The 27,511-nt window shown below is 44.1% G+C and overlaps 1 protein-coding gene across 1 annotated transcript in view; it reads right to left on the bottom strand.

Annotated features, from left to right (window-relative positions):
- ptprt (protein tyrosine phosphatase receptor type T) overlaps window positions 1-27,511 on the bottom strand; it is a 150,964-nt gene that overhangs the window by 71,389 nt on the left and 52,064 nt on the right. The window contains exons 10-15 of the mRNA XM_079748435.1: window positions 25,104-25,213; window positions 15,544-15,745; window positions 13,213-13,315; window positions 9,417-9,702; window positions 5,804-5,840; window positions 4,026-4,082 (exon numbers count right to left, since the gene is read on the bottom strand). Coding sequence (XP_079604561.1) covers window positions 4,026-4,082; window positions 5,804-5,840; window positions 9,417-9,702; window positions 13,213-13,315; window positions 15,544-15,745; window positions 25,104-25,213 — 795 coding nt within the window. The remainder of the gene's footprint in view (window positions 1-4,025; window positions 4,083-5,803; window positions 5,841-9,416; window positions 9,703-13,212; window positions 13,316-15,543; window positions 15,746-25,103; window positions 25,214-27,511) is intronic.

Raw genomic sequence — 27,511 nt, 5'->3', positions numbered from 1 at the left:
TAGCTGTGTTTTGTGTTGATTTATCTTGATGTTCATATATGTTTGCTGGCATGCAAGCATGTAAGTTTGTACATGTACATACAAATGATTGTATGGATAAACTAATGAAAGAATGATGAACATCTTCTTTTTATTATTTACCAAATGTTGGTAAATATTCCTTAATATATTGGTCCCTTGATTTACATGATTTTGTCTGACTGTTTGCGCAGTTGCATACATCTGTGTGTGTGTGTGTGTGTATGTAAGCATGTGTAAATCCTTGTGTGTGTGTGTGCGTGTGTCAATTCTGTCAGTAGCCATTCTTTGTGGATTAGCTTTAGCGTTAGCCCGGCAGAGTGTTCAACAGGATTATATTATTTAATGTTATATATATATATATATTATATTACAAATCTGAGATATGCTGCCACAGCATTAAGGACGATGTGTGTTTTGTGTCCCGGTGGGTTTAACTCCCAATGAAGAGAAGCAAAAAGTGCCTGTCATGTATATATGTGTGTTTGTGTGTGTGTGTATGTATTTGTGTGTTGGAGAACTACCTTTGAGTGAGTTTTACGGTTAGCTTTTGTATAAGATAACCTTCATAACGTTTATTTTTGATATTTTGGTTTTTACATTACAGATTCACAGAACAAAACACATTAATATCTCTTTAACTCCTTCCTATGTGTGTACATGTGTATGTGTGTGTGTGTGTGTGTGTGGGGGGGGGGGGGGTTCCTGATGTGCGTGTCTTTTTAGTCTGAAAGAGGTGGATTAGCATATTTTTAATCTGCATAATTCAAGAACAGAGACAATGCTCTCACACACGCACACACATAAAGACACATGCACGCACACACACAGATCCATTAAAGTTGAACCTCCAACATGCAGGTCACATGGTCATGCTTTGGTAGTACTTTAGAGCTTTTAACATCTCAAATGAGTCCAAAACGACATAATCTGTTCTATGCAAAATGTTGGGGGCCAGGAAAACTGTGTCTGTAGGCCAGGTCCATGGTGGGAAGGTAGCTTTGAGCATGTAAAAATGTGAACGTGAATGTGTGTGTGTCTACACGTTTGTGTGTGTGTGTTTGGGTATGCAAGTTTGCATGAATATATTTGTGCACGCATGTGCCAATAGCTGTGTACTTGTGTTTCTGTGCGAGTATGTGTGTGTTTATATATGTGTGCATTTGAATGTATATCTGCATATAGCATGTTCCACTAGTGTGTGGTTTTAGCGTGTTCGGTTGACAGCTACATGACAGCCTTCGTATCGCCAGTGCGTCTATTTCTAGATGAAAACAATCCCAGCATGCCATGTGTTGGGCCATGCAATGACTAAAACAATTACGAGCCGACACAAATGCTTTGTGTGCACCGCGGAAACTTCTTTCCTACCTCAGAGGTCTGTTGACAAGGTAGCACCTGAACTCAGCTGTGTGTGTGCGATGCGTGTGTGTGTGTGTGTGTGTGTGTTTGTGTGTGTGTGTGTGGCGGGGAGGATGTGCGGGGTCCTGGCTTTGTCGCAGGATTTGAATTTTCTGTTCTTCATCTGACAGTCCACTTCTCTGTATCTTTTTAGCTTTCATCATTTTTTAAACTTTCACTTTTCTCTATCCCTCTCCCTCCTTCTCTCATTCTATCTCCATCGCATTCTCTCTATTGTTTTCTATTTACTTTGGTCTCTCAACCTCGGTGTTTGCCTTTCTATGTCTCTCTTGCTCTGTTTCTCTCTCTATATGCTCTCTACCTGACTGTGTAACTCTCTCTCTCTCTCTCTCTCTCTCTCTCTCTCTCTCTTAACCCCAGATTCTGAACAAGCCTGGGCTCCAAGCGATATAATCACTCCTCCAGACGTGTTGTCCTTAAAGTGTCACATTTCTGTATTCACCGGAGCACTTCTTTATTCTAAGCCTCCATTATTTTATTAAAATCCTTCATTTCACTGGCCGATCTGACTCAATCTTTTGCAAATCCGTGAGTGAGTCATCAAACAGCATCCAGACAAGCTTGTCAATGACAGGTTTCATCCTTACAGAGAACGCAAGGTCTTTGTGTGTGCGAATGTGTGTGTGTTGTTCAGTCACAGTTGTAAATCAACACACGCACACGCATGCAGACACACGCGCACACACACACTGACACACACAGTGCACACTCCTGCAGGCGCCATCTTAGCAGTGGAACAGGTATGCTATAACAGGAAGTAGGCTAGAGCAGGGGGTACGCTAGAACAGGAAGTAGGCTAGAGCACGTTGTACGCTAGAACAGGTCCTTTAGAACAGGTATTCTAGAACAGGAAGTACGCTAGAGAAGTAAATGTTTGAGAGTCTAGAGAAGGTAGGCTAGAATGTTTAAAGAGGTACACTACAACATTTAAAACAATAACACTGGCACTGCTAGCACAGGTAAACTAGGACATCAATCTATGTCTTGCTACTGGTGTATCTGCTACTCCGTGAGTCCATCGATAACTTTTGACCCTTCTACGACAGCTTCACAAAAGCATTTATCTCCTAGATGATAAATAAAGCTGTCTTGCAATCCAACAATTGATCAGAACTGCTGGAATACTAAATATAGCATACATATCAGGAGACAACGAGTGGCGTGTTTGTCCCTAGATGTCGTGGATCAAGTAAAAAAGATAATAAAAGCAAACTACTAACTCTTATACGGTATACACTTTGTAGGTGTTAATACTCCATTTATTCTCAAATACACTACCGAATAATACCACAGAGTGGCTAAGGAAAGCTTGTGTTCCGCAATAAGGAGTACATTTTTTAATCCGTCTTAAATCCTAATTTTCTATCATTTTTTTCAATGGGAGGATCTGTGGGGTGTGGTTGGTTGTCAATGTGTAGGTCAAACATCAGTTCAACATAAAATGCAAGATCAAGGTGATTCAAGATCAATGTGCTTATGAAATAACATCTACTGATATCAAAGCTGAGTGGGAATACGACTGAAATACGACTCACAGGGCTTAACTTCTCAGGCTTTTACAACTCTCTCAGTGGTTTCAGCTGAACACAGGGATCCTACAACCGGCCATGTATAGCTCATGGAACTAAAAAGAGAAATGTGTAACTTCAAAAATGTAATGAATTTTTATTTAGCTAAACAGATCCACGATTAAAAAATAAATAGGATCTCTATTGGATGCCAGTAGTTCAGGAGCATGACAAAACAAGACAACACTGTACTGTCAACCTTTATCTTATCTCATCTTTATTCTCTCTTATGTGCTGCATCAATAGTGGGTTAGCATCAAAGCACATAGGATGGAATGCTCATTCTAGAAAGGTTAGCACTGTCCAGTTAGCTAGTTAGTGAGGATCAGTCAGTTACACAGTGTGTAACGATCAATCTAAACTGGTTTCAACCCAGGTCCAACCACAAGTCTGTCTACCTTTTAAAGACAAGACACAGCTGTGTAAACCATAACTATCAGCCACTGTCAGTCAATATCATCTATTATCTTAGAAAGAATCCATACTCTTTGTCACGGTTTCCAGAATTGAGCCTTTATAGATCATGGATGTCTTATATAAATTAATAATCAGCAAGTAGGGCAACAAAGAGAACCTGTCTCGCAAAAAGTATTTTGTATTAGAATTCAAACAAACATTTCTGTCAGGTCATACTGCTAAGCTCAACGGCAAATTAAAATGGCACAGTTGTATGTCAATAGAAAGGAAATAGTGCAGTGTGTGTGTGTGTGTGTGTGTGTTTGTGTGTTTGTGTGTGTGTGTGTGTGTGTGTTTGTGTGTGAGCAGAGTTGCCATGCAAAACAAAAAGGAAAACAACATCTAGACGACGATGCAACTGACGACATGGCAAAAAAGGCGGGAAAACCAAAGCAGAAATGATAGGGGTGGGGAGGAGGGGGAGGGATCAGGGGGTCGTAGGTCAACTCAGGCGAAACAAGGAAGCAATGGCGTGAGGTGGATGGCTGCTTTGAGATGGATAAAAACATGAACCAAAGAAACAACAGAAGATAGGAACGAGTTCTGCCTGTGGATAATCACCTTCGCTGGGGATGACTAGAATGTACGGCGTGGTAATTTGTCCCCTACCTATCACCACTAACGCCAGGGCAGACCATCCCCGGGCGTGCAGGAGAGAAGGAACAAAGACAGAGAGAACAGAAGGAGAGAGAAACCAACAGAAGGGGGGAAACAGAAAGTAGAAAAAAAGGTCTAAGAATAAAAGCCATTTCTCGTCGTTTTTTTAGTCATTTCATCAAGTTATCAATAGTTTTTTCCTGAGGAGAGAACATTTCGGTCAAATGAGCGGTTGAGACATTAACATTATTTATAAAATAAACTGGCACTTGTTAGGTGGACAGGGATTGGTCAGTTAACAGGAGGTTAGCATCAGGAAGTTAGCATCGATTACCATCTTGATAGGAGTACGTTAGTGGTGGATCTAACGGACTCTGTGGCGTCAGTCTGGATGAAGGAGGGGGGCGGGTAGTTAATAAGGCGTGACAGGGGGGGTGAGCGTGGGTGATGTCAAACATTAACTCTGAACTGTGAACCTGTCTCTTTCAGGTTCAAAGGTTCAAACCAGAAGGGAAATATAATGGATCTTGGAATGAGTAAAAAACAAAGAAACAAGCGATGACTTGCAACGTGATAAAATGAAAGAAAACCAAACAAATGCGATGGTTTCAGGCCCAGTGGGGGTCAGAGGAAGGTCCCTTTGTCCGTCTGGACGTCAAAAAGACAAACCTCTGTTGAGGTCATAAATTTGCCAGACTTTTCCTTTATGCTACTTTAGTTAAAAACACACTCAAATAACTTGACAACACATCCTATTCAAGGCACACATTGACTGGCACAGGAAGCAGACCGCAGAGCATGGCAACACATTTTAAAATACAGTCAGTTTATTTGATGGACAGGTACTAAAGGTAATTAGCTATTTTCGTCTCATCATCTGGCCTGTGCTTCCCTTACAGGGTTTGTTTGATTGGATTTCAACAAACTCACGATAGTTTGGTTTCCCCTCGGCTAAGCAACTGTTCCGCTCTTTGGTTTGTGGAGCCGGAAGGTGCGACTGTGTTTGCCCCAGATTGACGCACAGACAGACGGACAGCTGACCCCACTCCCCCCCCCCCCCCGGACCACTGGACCCCCACCAACCACGTTACGCCCACGAGCAGCACAGAGACAGGAGGATGGAGGGACGGAGAGGAGGAGGAAGAGGAGGGGCTAAGCGAGAGAGCGCAGGCAAGAGAATTTAAAGCTCATGAAAACAAAGACGTAAATAGCAGGAGAGAGAGCGATAAAGAGAGAGAGGGGGGGGGGGGCAAAAGAGGGACAGAGAGCGAGAGAGAGAGGGAGAATTGGAGGAAGATAGAAAGAGGGTTGGATAATCGATAGCAGGCTGAAGAGTGTTAAAGTACAAGGTCTGCTGTACAGATGTGTTGTGGATGGGCTACTGTGGATTAACAGCTAAGATGGTCGCTCACACAGAGATAGTGCTAGTGGTACGAAAGGGACAAGGGACGACCAGAGCGAGAGAGAGATGAAAACAACACAGAGGCAGCAGGAAAATGCGACACCGATGGGTTCATGCAGGTTATCAGGTGATGCTGGGTTGGGGGGGGGGGGCGACATACATGTGTGTCATGTAAGTCGTCATGGTTCCTGTCTATGACATGTGACAGTCTGGCTATGTATTGCTTATTGATACACAGGTACACGTGGCACAGGTTAGCATGTTAGCATGTTAGCAAGTGTGTGAGTGGGACACCGTGGGTGGGTTGGAGTTAACACAACGTTGTAACTGATGGACATACCTTTGGTAGCAAGGCGGACACAGTTGATCTTAGTTTCCTGTAGAGAGAGAACGAGAGAGAGAGAGAGAGAGAGAGAGAGAGAGAGAGAGAGAGAGAGAGAAAGAGGTAGAGAGAGAGATGTTAGAACCTGAGAGACAAAGTCAGCAAGTCATTGTTTTTGACTGTTAAAAAATAGAGTGCATTTTATTTTCTGACAATAAACTTAATTTCCTGGTGCCTGTTGCTCCCAGCCTGTTGCTGTAAGATCATTGGACAAACACGCTGACAGATATTCAACCAATGGGAGAGCCCTACGTGAGCCAGTAGAGCACCTCATTATTACAAACTCTGATCACACACTAGTTTAATATTACAGACAGCACACAGAGTTAGTGAACTTTCTCTACTTTTTAGAACTTTCTATGTTTCTAACCTCGTGTACTTGTTCATCCACCCTTCCACTCATCAGGCTCCCAGTCATTCTCCCTCCCTTGCGCTCTCCCTCTGTGTGAACCTGTATGTGTGATGTGTGGCTGTTTGCATCTGTGTGTGTGCGTGTGTGTGTGTGTGTGTGTGTGTGTGTGTGTGTGTGGGTGCGGGTGTGTGTGTGTGTGTGTGTGTCTGTAGTTGTTTCATGTGCGGAGCAACCACTAATTGGCACAATGATGGCAGATAAGAGACTGAAGCCACACTGATGTCAAGTTCTCTTGCCCAGAGAGAGATAAGGAGACAGAGAGAGACAGAGAGAAAATAATGGAGACAGAGAAGAGAGCTAGAGCGAGAGAGAGAGAGAGAGAGAGAGAGAGAGAGAGAGAGAGAGAGAGAGAGAGAGAGAGAGAGAGAGAGAGAGAGAGAGAGAGAGGTGCGAGGGAGAGAGAGCAAGAGATAGAGATTCATACAGTGATGTTGGAGAGATAAAGAGAATGACAGGGAAAGAATGGAGAGAGAGGAAGGAAAGAGAGAAATACAGAAAGTGAGACATAGGGATATAGGTACAGAGGGAGAGAAGGAGAAGTAACTCCAAACTGGAACAATTTATTTTGAGAGTATATCTCATTTTGGTTCTGTAACAATGTGTTCATGACCTATGAGGGGGACGCACATGCACACACACACACACACGCACACGCACACACACACACATTCAGGCAATGACCGCTTATGTAATTGATAAATTAGGTTTTTTCAGAGTGGAGATTGTGACATGGAAAGAAAAGGCATGTTTATAAATATTTACAGAAAATTGAGACAGAGAGTGAGAGGGAGACAGAGAGAGACAGAGGGTAAGGGCGAGAGAGAGATGGAGAGACTAAGAGACAGAGAGTAAGAGTAAGAGAGGGATGGAGTGAGCAAATAACCCAATCCCCTCAGTCATCTGGACCTGGCCCCAAACCCTCATCCCCGCGTTCAGTTCCCACGAAGCCTCACCACCATCATTAAGATATAGACAAACCAGAAACTAAACAATAGCTGTCAAACTCCACAATGCAATGATATCTGGCCCTCAAACTACGTATAGCAGAGTACCTAAGCACAGTGACTGTTGACAATCAAGTTCAGCATTATTCCACACACATTCTTTCAGAGTTTCTAAGGGGAGAGAGAGAGAGAGAGAGAGAGAGAGAGAGAGAGAGAGAGAGAAAGAGTCTTTTATCACTTGTATGGATGGCAGTTCTATTTAATCTAAATTCTGTTTTGTTACGAATAAATCGCCAACAACCATTTAACAACAATTTCTGGCCAATGTAGCTAATTAATTCTGGATAGTGTTTTAAATCTTTTTAAATTAATTACAGATGAAAACATCTGATAATATAAAACCAAAGTATGATTAACATTAGAGAACATTTATTCCACAAACTATTAATAACAGACAAAATCTTTGGCTGTCTTCAAAGAGAGAACAAAGCGACAGAAGTAAGCTATAGACATTTGGAGCTTAGCTAGCTAGCATTAGGAGCCAATCTTGATACAGGGAGGCACATTTGGTTGCTATGCAACCACAACAATTTGGAAGTGTTGAGTGCAAAGTTAACACAAGAAGACATTTTTCACATAACCAAATAGCAAAATATAACATACTCATTATATAGTTGACTCGATTGAGGAATGGTCTTTATATACAAAATATAATTCTGCGATCAACTCAAATATAGTGCTGTTGATGCAACTGTATTGGTTTGGTTAAAACTATGTTGACATCATATAAGACATAACACTACGTACATTTAAAAAAAAAAAAAAAAGATGTGGGTCACTGGGTCTTTAGGACCTGAAGAAAAGTATCTCAACTTGACGTTTTCAGGTTCAAATCCGAACAATGTGGTCAAATGCTTGTCTATATAAGTGCCCTTGGGCATGACACTGCTTTTTAATCATCCCTTATTTAATCAGTAATGGAAGCTGGTCTCAGTCTCCCTGTAGAATATAGAATCATTCTAAATATATTTTCTCCATTTAAATGTGTGTTTTGAGGTAGGTATTCAGGTCAAAGTCACTCTTAGTACTGATTTTCCTCATCTGGGGTAGAGAATTAAACATTGATGTCTATTTGTCATGCATGAATCACCTGGCTACGGTGGCTGCGTGGGCACACTTGTTTTCCCATTTGCTTCTCAACCTCCCGCCCCCTGACCCGTACAAATTACGCACTGATTGGATTGGCTGGGATCCAATCAAATCAGGATGTCTGATATGACTAGATTAAGACATAGACACACACCAGCACACACACACACACACAGACACACACATATAGGCACAACCACAGGAACACACAGAGATACATACACAGACCCGCACAAACACACAAACACACACACACACACACAAACACTCATCAATAGAAAATGACAAACACATGATAGATACCCAACACACATACAGACACACACACACACACACACACACACACACACACACACACAAACACAGACACACAGGTAATATCTTGTTGAGTTGCATTCTGGGACAGCATTCTGGGAGGGGGAGGTTATGAAGGCGGCAGCTCTGCTTGCCAAAAGGAGTTTCCTTGGTTACGAAGGTGGAAAATTAAAGTAGTTCTCTGAGGATTTCACAGCGATATGGAGATTGGAAAAGTGACTTTGTCTCGGGAATGAGGGATAAGGGGGGTTGTTCATTTGCCGACGGTTTGAAGTTCACACAAACACAGGAGACTGAGAGGTTACCAGTCAAATGTACTGTACTATCTGCGTAGTGTCCTGCTTTGATAAACACACAAATACACAAACAAATATACACACACACACACAAACACACACACACACACAAAGTACATGTTTTGCTACCAGGCCTGTATATGGTAATTTGTGTACAAACCTATTTAAGATCTTTGGCTCACAACAGCCAGATAGACTGAGAAAAGAGAAACGGTCTTGCATAGAGGCAATTGGGTTCGGCTTTAGTATAGATTACTACACAACTCCCAGTCGAAGTAGAGGTAAAAGTTTCTTACTGAATGACTGAATGTGAACAGGACTTACATGAGGAGGCAAGTCTAAGTTATTAAAAAAACGTAATTCCATAAGATGTGAATTACAAACGCCACGGTCGTGAGTTTTCCGCGGCAGCGGCGGGCGGCGGCGGTGTTATGTTCGTCGTCATGGTTACCCACCCCGTTGGCGCGGCTGATGGCCTGGTAGAAGACGCTGTAGCTCTTGGCCGGGGAGAGGGGCGGGTTGGAGAAGCCCCCGTAGCTCTTGTTGTCGCCCACGGTGAAGGCGGTGGGCGCCGTCATGCCGGACGGCGGCAGCTCCGCCGCCATGTAGTAGGGCGAGTCCAGCGCCGAGGCGTTCCGGAAGCTGACCGGCGCTGAGAAACAGTTGGGGCCGCCGGAGCCGTCGCCGGTAGCCCGGCGGGATTTGGACTTCCGCTCCTCCTTCACCACGAGCTGGTAGGAGCTGGCAACACAAGAGGACACACAATGGTTGGTAATCTGGGACGATTCCGTCACACACATCGCGTCACGTCGTGAAGCAACAGGGAATGGCTTTTGGGGGGCTGCCTTGCTCAAAGGATGCCCATAGGTAGTCTGGGGACATTGGGAGTCAAACCCTTCTGGCTAGGAGTCAAATACAGAATACAGAAAAATAGATGGGACGGTTTAAAACACAACAGTCAATACAATTGCTTGATTGTTCGTTTGTGTCCACTAGATATGTGCAATCTTTGTTTTGAGATGTACGTGTGGGAGTGTGTGTGTGTGTGTGTGTGTGTGTGTGTGTGTTTGTTTGTGTGTTAGAAGCTTCATGTTAATGTATGTGTGTTTGTGTGTGTATGAAGCTTCATGTTAATGTGTGTTTGTGTGTGTGTGTGTGTGGAAGACGATTCATATCAATGTGTTCATGTCTTTGTGTGCGTGTGTGTCATGGCTAAATGGGGACGGTGTTGTGAGGTCCTTCATCCTCCTCAGACCGGTCCTCACATCGACACATAATCAGGAGAGTGTGTTGCGGCCAATTATCCGCTAGCCAATTGGCCGCTTTCAGAAAACATGAAAAAAACATAAAAGAGATAATTACTGATGACCAAAGAACGTACCCACGCCTCCCACCTCTCTGTTCTCATCGTCTCACGTTTATCTCTCTCCCTTTCCATTCTCCTCTCTCTTTTTCTTAATTTCCTCCTCCCTCCTTCTCTTCCTCTCCTTTCTCGCTTCCATTCCCTTTTTAAATCTCCATCTCTCTCTCTCTCCCTCTTTTTCTTCCCATGTCTCTCGCCCCCCTGTTGAGGGTCTATATATTACTAATGGCATTAAGAGGCAGCAGCATGTAAACTACAGCTCAGAGGAGATGAGCCGCAATTATCCTAAACCATTAATGAGGGTGTGTGTGTGTGTGTGTGTGTGTTTGTGTGTGAAGAGATGTGATAATGTTTATGATTTGGTTCCGTCTATGTTGTATGATTGGATGCAAATGTTTCCATGTCTGTGTGCATGGGTTATTAAGCGTGTGTGTGTGTGTGTGTGTTACTATTCATGTTTGCATACATATGCCTGTTACCGTATGCATCTTTGCATTAGCGGGAATATTAATGTCCACGAATACATTTAGACTCATGTATGTTTGCATGCAGCACACAAGTCTGCATCTGAGTGTGGTTTTTTTTGTGTGTGTGTGTGTGTGTATGTGTGTGTGTGTGTGTGTGTGTGTGTGTGTGTGTGTGTGTGTGTGTGTGTGTGTGTGTGTGTGGGTGCATGTTTGTGCGTCCATCCTCTCTAAGCGTCCCTCTCAGAGCTCCAGAAGGGCTCTTATCTCATTAAAGATCCAGCGTGAAATCCAGCTTCTTCTCTCCAAAGTTCAGCTCACATTAAAATGTGTTTGCTTCCTCCGAGATCCTCTCCCAGCCTGCCTAATAAAACTCAATCTAATGTTTATTCTCACCGTGGCTGATTATGTTCAAATCAACATAAAAGTCAGGCTGAGACCAATTAAAAACACGTAGGATCAATAGGTGCGCAGCTTTAAGTTTGATAATCTACAATCAGTGTTTCCCCCAGCACTGTATGGTTAAGGCGGCCGCCTTACAATAATAGGACTTTGCCTTGCCTACCAATGTATAAAAAAAATGAAATAAAAATGTATATAAATTATTATTATTATTTATTTTTTTATAATCATTTTTTATTATTATGCATTAACAAAGTACAAAAATACATCAGTAATACTGTTCACAACAATAGCCGTGCCATAAAGCTTTTTGAATGGAATTGAAACGGTGGCATAAGGTGTGTGTATATGTTATTGCAAACTGAAACCCTCACCGAACCCCCCCCCTCCCCGCTTCTTAACCACCTTGACTAAGACATTTTCTGGGGGAAACACTGTAGAATGATTAACAACAATAATAACTTAGCGATGCAACGGAATTAACTGGTGTAGATGCATATCATTAATGAGCAGGTAGGTGGTTAGAGCATGTGAATGGTTAACGGACTGCATATCTCGTGGGCCATTCATAACCGTTTGTCCACCAGTGCTTTGCTAATTAGTGCTTTGCATACCCACAATCATATGTCGTCGCCCCCGTCAGAATATGAATGTGTGTATGTGAGGTGCTAATTGTCAACCGAGCAAGGCAGCAGCCAGCTCATCACAGTAGTTGTTTGCAGATGGGGTTAGGCGTCTTTCTCAGAGAAACACTAAGCTTCGAGCAAGAGGATCGAACCAGCAACCTTCCGATTGCAAGGCCTTCTGCTCTACATCCGGAGCCACCGCCAGCAGGAGCCAGCCAATCTTGTTCTTCTGTACCCTGCAGACAGGGCTGCTACCCTGGGGCTCGAGCCCCCGACTCGGAGCTCCTAGCCTGACCAAACCTGCCGATACTGTACGGGAAAGCAGGACGGCTGAAGGAATCAGGAGTAATACGGTGTGTAGGATGAATAAAGGAACAACAATATAAGAGACACAGGGAGAGCAGCAGGTCTCCCCCTCACAGCTCGTTGGAAACAACATCCATTTTATTTTACCGTTTTTTCTATTTTCACACAGCCAGGCGTGATCGGGTGTAAGATAGCCTGAGGGGGTTTGGGAAATGAACGGCAAACTTTTGACCCGCGCGCGCAGCGGCTTTTAAAAACTCATTTATTAGACGCCAAGTTGTCACTACACGTACCCTCCCTCCAACTTCCCTTCCCACCACAGAATTATGTTCTCCCCGATGCCAATTAAATGGATGGAAACACACGTTCAGACTGAACTTTTAATTAATACACACTCCGACTTAAACAATGTGTGCCCTTTCAGAGGGAAAACCAACATGTGCATTTGTGCGGCGCCATGTGATTAAGTGGTTTGTATGTGTGTGTGTTTGTGTGTGTGTGCGTGCTTGACTCACACAACGGATTGCCTGTGCACGTGCCTGTGTGTCCGTGCATGTGTACATGGGTTAGTGTATTTGTGTACACAGTCTTGTCATGAGTGTCAAATCATTTGTCAACCTCAATGCAAAATTTTCCCCAGAAATACGTGCTACCAAAGAGCTGCCTCTTTTTTAAGTCAGCGTGTCAACAAGCTGTTAGAGGTTAATCTCCACTCTCCTAAAGCAGCTAAGCAACATTTTCCAAGTCAGCGGACAGGAAGTATCAAATTACTGACAGGAAGTCAAGCTTGTCAAGCTTGACACCTCTGCCCTCCCGCATATCAAAAACCCCACAAGGATATAAAAGAAAAATGATGGAGATGAAAAGTGAGGAGGGGAGAGGAGAGGAAAGGAGAGGAAGGGAGAGGAAAGGAGAGGTGGGGAGAGGAAAGGAGAGGAAAGGAGAGGAGAAGAGAAGGGGCGTATGGTGCAGATGGAATGACAGATGAAACGGTGAACGTAAGAGGAACGCTAAGGAAAGATAAGGAGAGAGATCAGCAGAGCTAAACCGTCAATGCTTAGATGGCAGGAAGTGATGTCATGGGGCGTACCTGACGGGCGCGCCGCGTGACTGTGCGGGCTTCAGCAGCAGGGTGATGGTGGTGTCAGTCTCGTTCAGCGGCGCCTCAGACTCGTACTCCGGCATCAGAGGGGCTGATGGGAAAATAAACGCGCTTTAACACTGCGGGGTTGACATCACGGTACTACGTTCACAGGATGACATCGCACGTGTGACATCCTGGTGAGGCATCACAGTATGACATAACAGAATACCATCAGAGTAGGACATCGCGGGGTGACATCACACGATTACATCACAGGGCGACATCACAGTGTTCAATCATAGCGTCACATTAGAGTACGACCCCCCAAAGGACGACAATCATTGTCATTGTGATACATTGCGGTGTGTGTGTGGTTGTGTGTGACATCACGGCTCAACGTCTCACGTGACATCACTTTATGACATCACAGTGTGACGTGATGTCATGAGAGTAGTGGTAATCTGTACCACACAAAATATTGTAGGTTAGCATTTTATTTTATTATAGTATCAATTATATTATCGTAGGGTATCCATTTTACTACTGCGGCTCCATTTCGGTTTTGACACTGTGTATATAGATTTTCCAATAAGCTATCTGACAGTAAACATCGTACATCGTTTTATCTGAGATGTGAAAACGAATAGCGCCTCAGTAATGTCTTCCCGCTTTCCTTTGCGGTTATGAAGTGTGTACAATCCTTGGGATTTTTTATTATTTCTTAATAATAAGGTTGTCCTTGGCGCTAGAGTGGTGCCATAATGCTCTCACCCCAGGTGAGTTAGGGGCCGTCATAAAGAGCTGGGAGGCAGCGTTCCTCAGACACCTCTAAAAGCTCCCAGCCACCGCAGAGTGCATCTGCTTACACCATGCCAGCCAAACAGATTGATGTGGCATTTAGGAAAATCCCGCGACAGTCAAACACCTCCCTCCTCCTCCTCCTCCTCCTCCTGCTCCTTCAATCACTCCCCTCCGTCTGTCTCTCCCTCTGTCAACTCCATTTAATTTATCTTTTTAATCCTTTGTTCTTGGGGGGAGATAACAAAGATAGTGGCTGGCGTGGCATTTAGGCGGGAAGGATGGGGAAGATGTAAAAAAAAGGGATTTTATTTATTTATTTTAATTCACAGATGCTAACACGCCGCCGCACACCACCGAGGGAAAAGGCCAGGAGGACTCAGCTGTCAGAGCGAGGGAAAGGCTGACGGACAGCCGTTTAAATGCTAATGTGCTAGCGGAGGCGACCCGCATGGCGCATAATGCTAACAGTCAGCACCGCCACGGTTCGGCAGTCTGGAGTTACATTCCAGGGGTCAGGGGTCACAACAGCTATTTAGAATATTGGATTAGATATTGCGTTGGATGACATATTGTTACATGATGTTCATTCTGCTCTATGCCCCCCTCCTGCACAGAATAATAGGTTGACTTTGATGCCATCACTGGCTGTGTAATATGTATGAATGTATTTGTTTTTTCCAGTTCTATTCCCTGTTATGACGCATGTATCATGGGACTGTCAAAACACAACCCTCAGAAATATTGTTGTTTTGTTCGTCTTATGCTGTCAGTGGATCCCTGTCTGTGGATCCCCTGTCTGTTCCTGTCTTGCTCAGGGGCTCCAGGGTAGGTTAGCATGCCACAGTTGCCAGCTGCTCTAGATCACTTTTGTGCCTGGTCACATGACTGAATGAGGTCACATGACTGCTGCGATGTCATGGCATGTGAAGGCGATGCGCTACACGAACAAGGTTTACCGGCAGAATAACGCCTTGGCCATCAGCGCACTGCTGTTCAAGTCCCAGAGAACTGTTGCTCATGAAACAAACTTCCAATTTTGCATTCCTATATTTTTATATTTTATACATAACTGCATAGAGTTAACAAAAGTTCAGCTTCCGTCCTGCCCCATGCCCGAAGTGAGCTGATCCTTTGTGCCACGCGTTGAGGCATTCAACCAGAAGAGAATGAAGCGTGTTGCCTTCCCGGCATGGGGGCTGCACAGGAGCTGTACCAGAAGGTTGCCCTACTGTCAGGGCCTGGTCATCACTCTGCCCAATCATGCCACTGAATATCACCATGGAAACCATTGTTCTACCCAAACAACAGCAACCTCAGACACACACAGAAACCACAGCCAGACCAACAGGTGGAGTAGGCAGACAGATTGACCGACACAGACAGACTGACTGGCAGGTACAGGCAGACAGGGAGAACAGACAGGTAGACAGATGGTACAGACAGAAAGGCAGTTCCTACAGAATGATAGATAGGTCAACAAACAGGGAGTACACATAGCCATGTTGAATAAGAGACAGACAGGTGTTCCAGGTGTACCTGCTATCTTGGTGGCGATGCGGACGGTGACCGGAGGACCGAAGCCCTTGTTGGTGGAGGCCTTGAGGGTGAAGAAGTAGGTGGTCCCGGGGTAGAGGCCCACAAACAGGTGCTGGGTCTCGTTCCTCAGCTTGAAGACCCGGCCCCGCTGGGTGGTGAGGTCCACGCTGGGGTCCAGAGAGCTCAGCGCCTTGTAGGTGATCTGGGAGGAGGCCACAGGTTCACTATGCTGTCATTCAGCACACACTTTTATATTTGTCCCTGTTTTTGACACTTTTCCCTTCAGTTTTCCCACGAGAGTGTATTTCTGATGATGTCCTTTGAATGCTGATTCTATTTCGGCCTCTCAACCCACTAGTGCCCTAACAGTGTAGCTGATACGTCAACATTGGCTAAACTATGACCACCGGTTAGGAACTGCACTCATATGTGTCCTCATTATCGTTCCTTCTCTCTGTGACCCATATTTTCCGTCCTTCTCCTGCACAAAACCAAATGTTGATTCAATATACAAATACAATGCACACTCTTCATAATCTGGCCTTCAGCCAGTTAACACCAGGCTATAGTGACCGCATCTGATGATCCAATGAGAAATCCATCTGGATTAAAGACAGAGGGACACATGACACCCCCCAACGTAAACAGAGCAGTATGCGGCCAGTCGCTGTCGGGATGTCCCGTCTCTGAGCTCCCCACATCGACCTTTGGCTGTAAAACCGTCACACTGCATAGCCGGCCACTGCGGGGACAAATGAGTCTGAGAGGAAGTGGAATGTGACTGAAGTGTTTTGCTCCGGCGGTACTAAAGAGACGACAGGCGGGCGCTGACACCGTGAGCGAGCTGCGATCCTCACTTTACAGCTCAACTGTTAACCGCACCATCCATGTCTGTCAGCACGTCGCCCCCGGAAACAGTCCCCACTTTGTCACCGTCAATTAGACATGTAGGGCTCGCGCACACACACACACAAACACACCCACACGCACACGCACACACACACACTCTCTTGGTCAACTGTCGGTCTGAAATGTTGAACCTGGAGCTAAGTGCATCATGGGTATTTAGCCGGGAGGATATTTTGTTCACACTACACGCTGGTGGGACTGACATAGAGAAAGTAAGAGACAGAATAAGAGAGAAGCAGAGTACAGTACAGTATGTGTGTCCATTATGTTTGAACTGGTAGGCATAAATCAATATATGTGTGTGTGCGTGTGTGTGTTTGTCTGTAGTTGTGTGTGTCTCTGATTGTAAGAGAATGCATGCATGCGTGAACAATGTGTACTGAGTGTGTCTGACTGACGACTGACCCAGCTTTTAACTAAACCAGTTAAATCAAACCAGCAAAATCAATAGCCATTACTACAACCTGCGCACACAATAAAAGTGCCATCCTTCTCTCTCTCATCCACGCTGCACTTCCACTCTACCTCCACGCTTTTATTTAATGACTCATGAACGTATGCTCCCGTACTATTATCATGACTCTTATTCTGCCTCTCTCGTCTTTTATCTCTCTTTCAACGTATGCTTCTCGCTACCATTATCACTTCTCTCTCTCCCACCCATCCCTCTCCCTTCATCCACTACGTCTCCCATCTCTCCCTCTGGTACGACCTTAAAGAGAAGCGAAAGGAAAATAACTGCTTTTCCACCTTTCGATTTTCACCTCAATAAGTCAAATCAAAAGACGTTAGCGAGGCATGGGGGCGAAGTTATCCCGCAACACCTCCTCGCGTGTGGTGAACCACGACCATCCGCAGACAGAGCCCCAACCAGCAGAATATAAGCCGGGAGGCTGTAACTGGCCCCCTGCTCAAAAGCTCTACGTGGGCCCGTTTCGAGCACTAATCACGTTGGCTTAAGGAAGGCCTGAGTGAGAACTAACCAGGTTCGGAACAATACAGCAGAGCAGAAATTCTGGTCCGCGCTGTAGGGGTGAAATCATCACCTCCTTAACAGAACTAATGAAGGTAACGGGCTTCCAATAAATGGACCAGAACAGCCTCTCCTCTCCCCCTCTCTTCTCTCTACACCAGAGGGTTTGGAGACATCTATTTCTGTATTTCCCCATTCCAAGAGTGAGGCATGTATCAGATGGACCATGATAGGTTAACACCGTTATTTACCCCGTTATTTTCTCAGTTTTTATAATTTATGGGGACGTGCTTCCCTGAGCTCATTTGTTCAGCCCCCCCCATAGCTCTCTTGACTCCCCATCATCTCTCTCTCTCTCTCCCCTCATTTTTGCCTCCCCCTCCACCGCCCCCGCTCTCTTCCTCTTCCTCTCGCTCCTTTCTTCTGCTCTCTATCTCTGCCCCTCTCTCCTCCTCCCCATCCCCACATAAACACGCACGCCAGACACACACACACACACACACACACACACACACACACACACACACACACACACACACACACACACACACAGCAACCCTCTCTCTCTCTCTTGAATGAGGGGCGCAGGGCTATTAAAGCTCAGGTAGTTTTATTGGCCAATGAAAAGACAGCAGTGCTGTGGGCAAAGTGCACTGTGGGTAATTTAGTGAGTCTGAGGAGAATAACTCAACAGAGCTGTTTTCACAGGAGGAGAGAGAGAGAGGCATAGAGAAAAAGAACAGGAACTAGAGAAAGAGAGAGAGGGATAAAGAGAGGACAAAGAGAGAAATTGAGATTAAAAAAAGAGTGGACACCACAAGTGTCCACTCTAACAAATTAACAAATTGAGAGAAACAAGATAATAAGGAAATTTGTTTATTTGTTCTGTATTTCATCTATTTGATTATGGATTATGAAATATTTAAATTTGTATTTGTATTTGTATACAGCTCCTACACTTGTATACATACTTTCCTTCCTCCTCTGTCCCCTCTCCTTCCCCCTCTCTGCTCCTAAGGAGCTGTAGTCTCCCTTTCCTTCCTCCTCTCTCCTTCCCCTCACCTCTCCTAAGGAGCTCTGGTATCCCTCTCCTTCCTCCTCTCCACTCCGCTCTGCTCCTCCCCTAAGTAACTGTAGTTTCCCTCTCCTTCCTCCTCTCTCCTTCACTCCGCTCCACTCCTCTCTTCTCCTCTCCTAAGGAGCTGTGGTCTCCCTTTTCTCTCCCCTCTCCCCCTCTCCACTCCTCTCTTCTCCTCCCCTAAGGAGCTGTGGTCTCCCTTTTCTCTCCCCTCTCCCCCTCTCCACTCCTCTCTTCTCCTCTCCTAAGGAGCTGTGGTCTCCCTTTTCTCTCCCCTCTCCACTCCTCTCTTCTCCTCCCCTAAGGAGCTGTGGTCTCCCTTTTCTCTCCCCTCTCCCCCTCTCCAGTCCTCTCTTCTCCTCCCCTAAGGAGCTGTGGTCTCCCTTTTCTCTCCCCTCTCCCCCTCTCCACTCCTCTCTTCTCCTCCACTAAGGAGCTGTGGTCTCCCTTTTCTCTCCCCTCTCCCCCTCTCCACTCCTCTCTTCTCCTCTCCTAAGGAGCTGTGGTCTCCCTTTTCTCTCCCCTCTCCCCCTCTCCACTCCTCTCTTCTCCTCTCCTAAGGAGCTGTGGTTTGGCTGGATAAAAATAGATGTGTTGCCTCCGAGCAGGAGGACTTAGCAGCCTATTGTTGACTTAGTTACAAGTCCCTCTACCTAGAAGAGTGATGTTGACAACAACACGTGTGGAAAACTAAACTAAGGAGAGGATAATTATTCTTGTGCGTTTTTTGTCAACTGACCCAAGCACCCATGTGTTTCCCTCCAAGCACGGCTGTGTTTTATGGGCACGCTGTTTTTGTTCTGCTGTTAACGTGTTGGCTTCTTAACCCCGGAGAGAGAGAGAGAGACGGAGCGAGTGGATATTTTGATTTAATGAAACCTGATCCTTTGTGCTGGAAGAATAGCAACAACAAAAAAATCGATCAAAGCAACCAAAGGACTAAAAAGATGGAGAAAAGAGACAGATCGTAGAGATAGAGAGAGAAGAAAAGAGAGAGAAAAGGAGAAGAGGTTCTAAAGTTATTATTCAGTACTAATAGGTTGTCAGATTTTTGTAAATATATTGATATTTAATTCCTAAATATCAATTGTTTCATTATTCTATAGGATTATTGGATTTATTAATGGTGGTTATTATAAATATTATTATTAAATGTTATATATTTTAGATATGATTGAAGACCTGTTTGTATGGGATGACAGGGCCTTTTGCTATGCTGAGCAGCTCTAAACCAAGGCAAGAGATGTGTGAAAAGATGCTGTGTTATCCTGTTTTATAATTTAAACTATCCAACTGGGACAGATTGTCAAAAGTTATATATTCTGGGCCACAAAAAAAACTGATGTTTTTTTTGTTTATTCGTACAAGTGCATAAGAGAGAGAGAGAGAGAGAGAGAGAGAGAGAGAAGGATTGGGCGGCACAATGGACCAATAATATTTCACCATTCTCTCCCCAATAGCCTGCGGGCTAATCTATAAACACAGAACTCAACTGGCAGCCCCAGAGGGTATCTGTCTTAGAAACTAAAACCTCCTCACTACATCAGTCTGAAGGTTTTAAAATCAATCCCCTGCTCCGCCCTGCCCCTGCAAACAACAACTTAAAACCACAGAAGAAAAGTTTGGAAAACGCGTCCAGGCAGAGTTTCCCGAGGGAAGGCGGGGGGGAGGGAGCGGGGGTTGACAGCTTTGACGGTGTATTACCATGCCAATGTTTTCGGGGCAATGGCTGGAGGGAACCGATGGGGAGGGGAGGTCAGGAGACAGCTGCCATGGCAACAGGCGGCATTTGACCACAACCTGCTTCTAGTCAAATGACCTGTCAGGTAAACCTCTGTACTGGTGTGTGTGTGTGTGTATGTGTGTGTGTGTGTGTGTTTGTGTGTGTGTGTGTGTGTTTGTGTGTGCGTGATTACTGATTCATTATGTACAGGTGTTCCTCAGATGTTTTTGATTGGATGCACACCTGCTCATAAGTGGGATTAGGAGGGAGAGGAGGAGGAGCCAGACTTGCCTCTTTTGGTGGGTCTGGAAGAATGCCATTGGCTGACACAGCTGTCCATAAGCACTGGGTGTGCATAAAGAAAGATGACGTAGAAGAAACTCTACATTAAAAGTAGAGAAGTGTAGAGGTGGTCAAATATAGCAGCTCCCTCTGGGCGGAAAGGTGACACGAGGAAGACGAGAGGCAATTAAAATTACATGAGTGGAAGATTCCAACTCATGTACTGAAACATCAGCAGTTTGCTGTAATTGGTAGAGCGGATAGCCCAAGGGGGTCAATGATTGGTCAGAGAGGTAGAAGGCATGCCGTGATTGGCTGCTGGGCGGGAAGTGGAACATTTGAATGCTTAGAGTAGAGTGAATTATTCTCTGAAAAAATGCTTGTATCCTAAATGGGACTAGCAGCGTGTGTACCCGAGCGTGTGTCTGTCTATTTGTATGTCCATGCCTGTCTTTCTGTCTGTATTTGTCCCATTGAAGTTCCTCTTGAATATCAGAGAATTAAGATCTCGATCCAGGATCATAAATATCTGACTGGTATGTCCTTGTTTGACACACACACGCACACGCACACGACTCCCGCCACAAACACACACGTTCAGATACTCCTGCGTCGCGGGGACGGGATCTGCTTCTATGTTGCTGTTTTTTTTCGTTCCATGGGAGTCATCCGATACTTAGACACGCGCACATGTGCACTTGAACACACGAGACCGCTCTGTCTGTTTTGGATGGCAATGGCCACGGAGGTCATATCAACATGCTGGCTATCAGTGGAAGCCGGCTCGTTCAGATCCAGCCTGATGTTGCTTACTGTGGTGTGGTTTAATGTTGTGCAGTTTACTGTGGTGTGGTTTCCTGTTTTCTAGTTTTCTGCGTGTGGATGACTACCAGGAGAGAACAGAGGACCGGAGAGGAGCCTAACCTTCCCTCCCGGACCGCCAGTCTGACGGGTTGTTTCTAAAAGAAGATAATAAAAACACTTCGAGACAGTAATGGACCCCCAGGGCTGGCAGTATTAAGAAGGTCTCAGACCTCTAGTTTATAACATCATATTGGGCTTTTAACACCGCTGTACGACTGACTGAGGTTTTTTTATGCCGTAATATTACAGCAGGCAGATTTAACATTCTGGTTCACTGTTTCTATTGATTCTGAATCCCATTTTGACATGTAATCAATAATGAAATCCTTGAATCATGAATAATCGTTTAAGAAGGCGATTCTGAAGGTTTTGTGAAGCAAAACAAAAAACTATTTTCTTTTGTAGGTATTTGGTGTTGTCAAGATTATGTCACGGACTACTTGCCGATGTGCCTTGCTCACCAGCAGTGTCAGAAAACCTGTGTGTTCTCGGGCGTGGGGGTAGCACAGTAGCTACGATAAGATGCAATAAAATGGTACTTAATTCTCCAAGAATCGAACCTCGGGCTAGCAGGGGAGGCCACCAGGGGGAGATTACAAGAGCTAGCTTCAAAGGGTAAGCAGGAGGGGCTTGTGGAGGTGCCTAACAGAACTAGCAGGGGCTAATATAAAGGGACGAGGAGGGTTGGCTAGAGGGGGAAGCTAACAGAGCAAGCAGGTGGCAAGCGTTGCACTGGCTAGCCAGGGAGGCTAGCCACTGAGTGAATCGATTTTGGACGCTGAGTCTGATGAGGTGTTTAGAGATGGAACTGACAACCTGCTGCTCACATCAACTCTCTCACTATCTCTCCCTCTGTCTCTCTATTTCTCTCCATCTCTCTCTCTCTCTCTCTCTCTCCCTCTCTCTCGCACTCTTTCTCCCTCTGTCTCTATCTCTCTCGCCCATTCTTTCTCTCCCCATCTCTCTCCCTCTCTTTTCTTTCCCATCTGTCTCACTCTCTCCCACTGAACTCTCTCCCCCCATCTCTCTCTCTTTACCTCTCTCTCTCTCTCCCTCTCTCCAGGGGGTCTTTCTCTCACAGCGGTATGTGCGTTAGCTCTAAGGTCATCAGGGGTCAGAGAGCGACACACAGAGATGATGAGCCCAGCTGGTGCCTGCTGGTGTTGCATCGCTGGCTGGAGATACTGATGGAGTCACATAATAGGACTAGATTCCCTTTCCATCTATCCATCCACTATATCTCTATATATACACCCCACCACCTTCCACTTTAGATCTTATGAATCCATCTATCCATCCTATATATCTAAATATCTATCCACTATATCTCTCTATATCAAGATATCTATCCATCTGTCCATCCACCTATAACTCTATATGTCTAGCCATCCACTACCTCTTTATGTATCTAGATATCAATCAGTCTGTCCATTCAACATATCTCTTCATATATATTTATATAAATATATACATATATATCCTTATCTATCTACCTATCCTTCTATATCTATTCAGCTATCTCTATTTATCTATTTACCTCTCTATATCTACCTCTATACATATTTTTTTCTCTCCATATCGATCTATCTATTCACCAACTCTCTGTCTGTCGGATATGATTAGAATGTACAGTATATACCTATTGATCTATCTATCTATCCATTCATCCTTTGTCAATATGCAAACCCTCACAATGTTTTTAAAAAATCATAACAATCTTGAATTAGTGACAAAATCTTTTGAAATCTTGTTTCTAATTTTGGCTAACTAAGATGGAAGCAGGGATTTAGTAAAATATAAAATCCTAAAGACATTCTCTTTGCATCCCTCATATTTTTCCAAAGCCAGAACATTTGGCAGTTAACACTCACCACAAATTATCAGACATGCTGCGGAACACACTTATATTGCATCGCCTCTCCTTTCAGCTACCTTCATCCCTATCACCACCATCCTCATCCTCCTCGTCCATCTCCACCCCCCCCACCCTCATTGTTCCTGTGATAATTCCTCTGTTCCCGAGCTTGAAAGCGGAGCAAAATGACAAAAATAAAACTAAAAAAGCGAGGAGAGACGAGAGAGGGAGAGAGAGGAGCCGAGAGGCTACCTCAGCTCTTTAGATGTCCCAGATGATTCCTTTAATCCCCTCAATAGCAGCAATTACAGTAATTATCTCTAATGGCAGCGCATTGTGGCGCCCTACTCCCTGGTTCTGATATGTTAAACACAAGAGGACAGATTCATATTAATAAGACCAACACAAAACACGTCCAAACACATCCCCAGACACAGGTTCAAACCCCCACGCTGGCTGGGATGAGAGGTTTGGGGAGGGGTCAATGATGGAGGGAGGGAGTTGGGGGGGAGGGGGTCTTTCAGTGTCGGCGTCCTTAAAAGAGATGATCAAAAAACAACAAGGCTCTTCACCTAGGAAGCGACATCATCTATCTGGCGGTCACAATACAACGGGGTATAAGAAGACATGCAAACATCCTGTTGCTTTGGGTTTGCAAGGACTTAAAGGTACGATGGTCGATTTGGAAATGCATTTGAAGGGCCCTTAAGAAGTACCTGCCTCTGTCATGAAACAGATGTTTTTCATGATAAATGCAACCCCTGATTTAACTTCAATGTTCTATGTCTTAACAAACAGAACAGAGAAGAGAGTAGAGTACTAAAGAGAGTAGAGTACTAAAACGTCACGTTGTCCTGGCAACCGGATTTTCAGTTCTAAATAACCAAACGAGCGATGGCGTTTTCCATTGCTTCCATGTGTTGTTTCTTTTTATAAGAGATTATAAGACATTCATATAATCTATTCTCAAAATTACTTACATCATCGGTAAAGCAAACTCGCAAATCAATTCGCAAAAAAAACGTTCCTTTTCTATAAAACGTTCGTGTGGCATAGGATTTCCCCATGTTCATTTGGTTTGTGTAGAACCGAAAATCGGTTGCTATGGAAACGTGACGTCACACTTTAGTACTCTATAGAAGAGAAAGTGGGTTGAAGAGAATAGAGGGAATGTAGAATATGACCACCAGGGGAAATCGAACCAGAGGTCGCTTCGAGGAGTGTCACCTACGTGGTAAGCACACTAGCAGGTTGAGACAATGTCTCAAGACAGGCACTTCGACTGCGCTTGTCATCTTCTAGTTGTTTCAGATTAAATCTGCCCTTTCATTCAAGGCCGTTCAGAGTAACATGAAACAGCATCGGGTCTGAGTACTCTAAAAACACACCTGTTATGGCAAAATAATAAATTGCCTGAATAAATGCGCCGCTAAATCTCAAAGTATGCTAGCCTTTGTTGCTTGGCAACAATTTTGTCATCTTGAGGAACTATATTGTTTAGGATTTTGGTTTTCAATAAATAGCAGTATTAAGGCCGTGTGTTCACTTTGGGAAATCTGACTTGGTATATAGGAACTATATGTTATAAAACTATTACTGAAAAACTATAGGAACAGTTTCAGTAATAGTTTTATAACATGCCTAACAATGGGCCTAACAATGCCCCCTAGATAGTTCGAAAATCACTGTAAACCACGACATCTCATGGCTTATTGCTTGAATCGCAGACACTAATTCAACACTCATTAATTCCTCGTTTCCTGATCTATTTCATGCATTGCACACAACCACCCACAACCACCGCCCCACACCAACCCAATCGCCCACACCCACCCACCATCCCACAGCCAACCCCCACCCACACCAAAACACACACCTCGTAGAGTGTGATGACTCCGTTGGTCTCATTTGGAGCCCTCCACTGCATGAAGATCTTCTCCTCGTACGGAGAGTTCTGAAGCGACTCGACCGGAACCGACCCGGGGACTAGAGGGAGAGAGGGAGAGACATGGAGATATTTGATCAATGTTCTGTCATGATACAATGCATAATATTTCACGAAAGTAATTATAAATGTTTTTCTTTATTGTAAACCTTTGGAAATATGAATATGTAACCCCTCTCATGACATTAATGTTGTACTAACTTTAAATTGAAATAATAGAGAGAAAGTAGAACTGAGGCAGACTTGCAGAGAGAGAGAGAGAGAGAGAGAGAGAGAGAGAGAGAGAGAGAGAGAGAGAGAGAGAGAGAGAGAGAGATCACTCTCCAGGACCTGCAACAGAGCTAAACATCAATAGCAACAAGCTAACTATGTAGCAGCAAGCAAAGAAGACACTTGTCGACGAAGGGAGAGAGAAGATACCACATTCTTCATCGATCTATCTACCTGGGAATACATACATAAAGCATGTGTGTGTGTGTGTGTGTGTGTGTGTCTGAATCAGCATCCCACAAAAGTATGTGTGAGTTTTGTGTGTCAATGCGTCAGTCTGTGTCAATGTGTTTGGAAGTGTGTGTGTGTGTGTGTGATTGCCTTCACAAGTCTTAAGAAAGGCATGTAAGCAGACACAAAGACAGACACACACACACACACACACACACACACACACACACACACACACACACACACACATATACAAACACGGTTAGAGGTGTGAAGTGCCCCACTTCAGACACATAACTACAAACCCACACATACACACATAATGTAGAAGTCCTATTGTGAAGATGTTGATTAGGAGGCCGTCTAACGATCTCATCACATTTCTGACAAAGCTGTAATTAAACCGTCTCACATACACCTTATCGCTCCCACATCCTGCCTACATGTGCGTGTGTGTGTGTGTGTGTGTGTGTGTGTGTGTGTGTGTGTGTGTGTGTGTGCGTAGTTGGAGATGGAGACAGAGGAAAACAGCCACCATTGTAAAAAAACAGCGTGTGTAACACATTAATCATAACTTGATTACGTTTCTCCGGTCTGAACGCTGAATGCTTCGCTTCATTAAGCTTCAAACTCCCATCTCTCTCTCTCTATCTCCCTCTCTCTTTCTCTCTCTCTCTCTCTCTCTCTCTCTCTCTCTCTTTCTCTCTCTCTCTCTACCTCCCTCTCACACCCTTTGTTGTGTACATTTCTATTAATCTCTCAGTCTTCCCCCTATTCTCTCTCCTTCCCCCCCCTCTCTCTCCCTCTCTCTCTCTCGCTCTCTCTCTCTCTCTCTTTTCATATTCAAATCATCCTGCCTTGTTCAACAGATTGAACCTTAAACATATTCATTACTCATGTATTTTGACATGCTTACTATTATTTTTAACTGATAATGACAAATGGCAAAATGGCCGTGGCACAAAATGGCTGACAGCCGCACGCACCTGACCAGTGACCAGTTTTTATTGAACCAACAAAGCAGAACACATCCTGGTTATGAAACTTAAGTATTAGGGCAGAACATGAGCCAAGGCTGATGGATCAAACTCTTAGCCTTACCTCTTTCAGAAATCTTTTTCACCTTTTTTTAGAAGGTGTTCGTACCTCTTTTAGACAGCGTTTTAACGTCTTTCAGACAAATATTAACCCATTGACTTGGCATTAAGGTCAGGCGATTTAAATATAAACGCCCAACAGAATACCAAGGTTATTTTTTCAACATTAGATTAATTAATATCATGCTTTGTATATTTAAGTTTTTTATACCATTCAATTAGAATTTCTTTATTTATCTTTATATTCCATTTTTCTCGTTTAGTTAGAATCTGGCATGTATACTGGAACAAAAACGTTGTTATTATTACCAAAACTGAAAAATGATAGAGATTGATGAGAGCTGGAGAGCAGATTACGTTCTTGAGTTGAAGGGAAATCTTGTTTGACGAGATTAAGATGCAGAGATTACCAAAATGTCAAATTTATGCTCCCACTGAAGATAAGCACCACACACAGGACGGTTTGATTCAAATATATACTCTACTCATCCATACTTTAACACTCATCCATAGTATATTATACTAAACTACTTTAAAAACATAATTATATATACTCATGTTCTTTAAACATGTATTGTTGTTACCCACATTATAAAATATGCTACAATACCGTAAACACACAAACATTTGATTATAAATAATAAAATACCTGATTATAATAAAAGAATGATTATATATACTCATATACTTTATGCAGGAAGATATTTTAGTCAGGGATCTTTGATCTGAGCGGGACTAACACAGTTACGACCGGTTAAATAAAAACCAGAGGATTCTGGGAGACGCAGGTTAAATGGTTTC

Source organism: Pollachius pollachius (assembly GCF_949987615.1).
Source record: "Pollachius pollachius genome assembly, chromosome: 12".
In the NCBI taxonomy this organism is placed as follows: Eukaryota; Metazoa; Chordata; class Actinopteri; order Gadiformes; family Gadidae; genus Pollachius; species Pollachius pollachius.
This window is presented reverse-complemented; position numbering and strand designations above follow the sequence as displayed.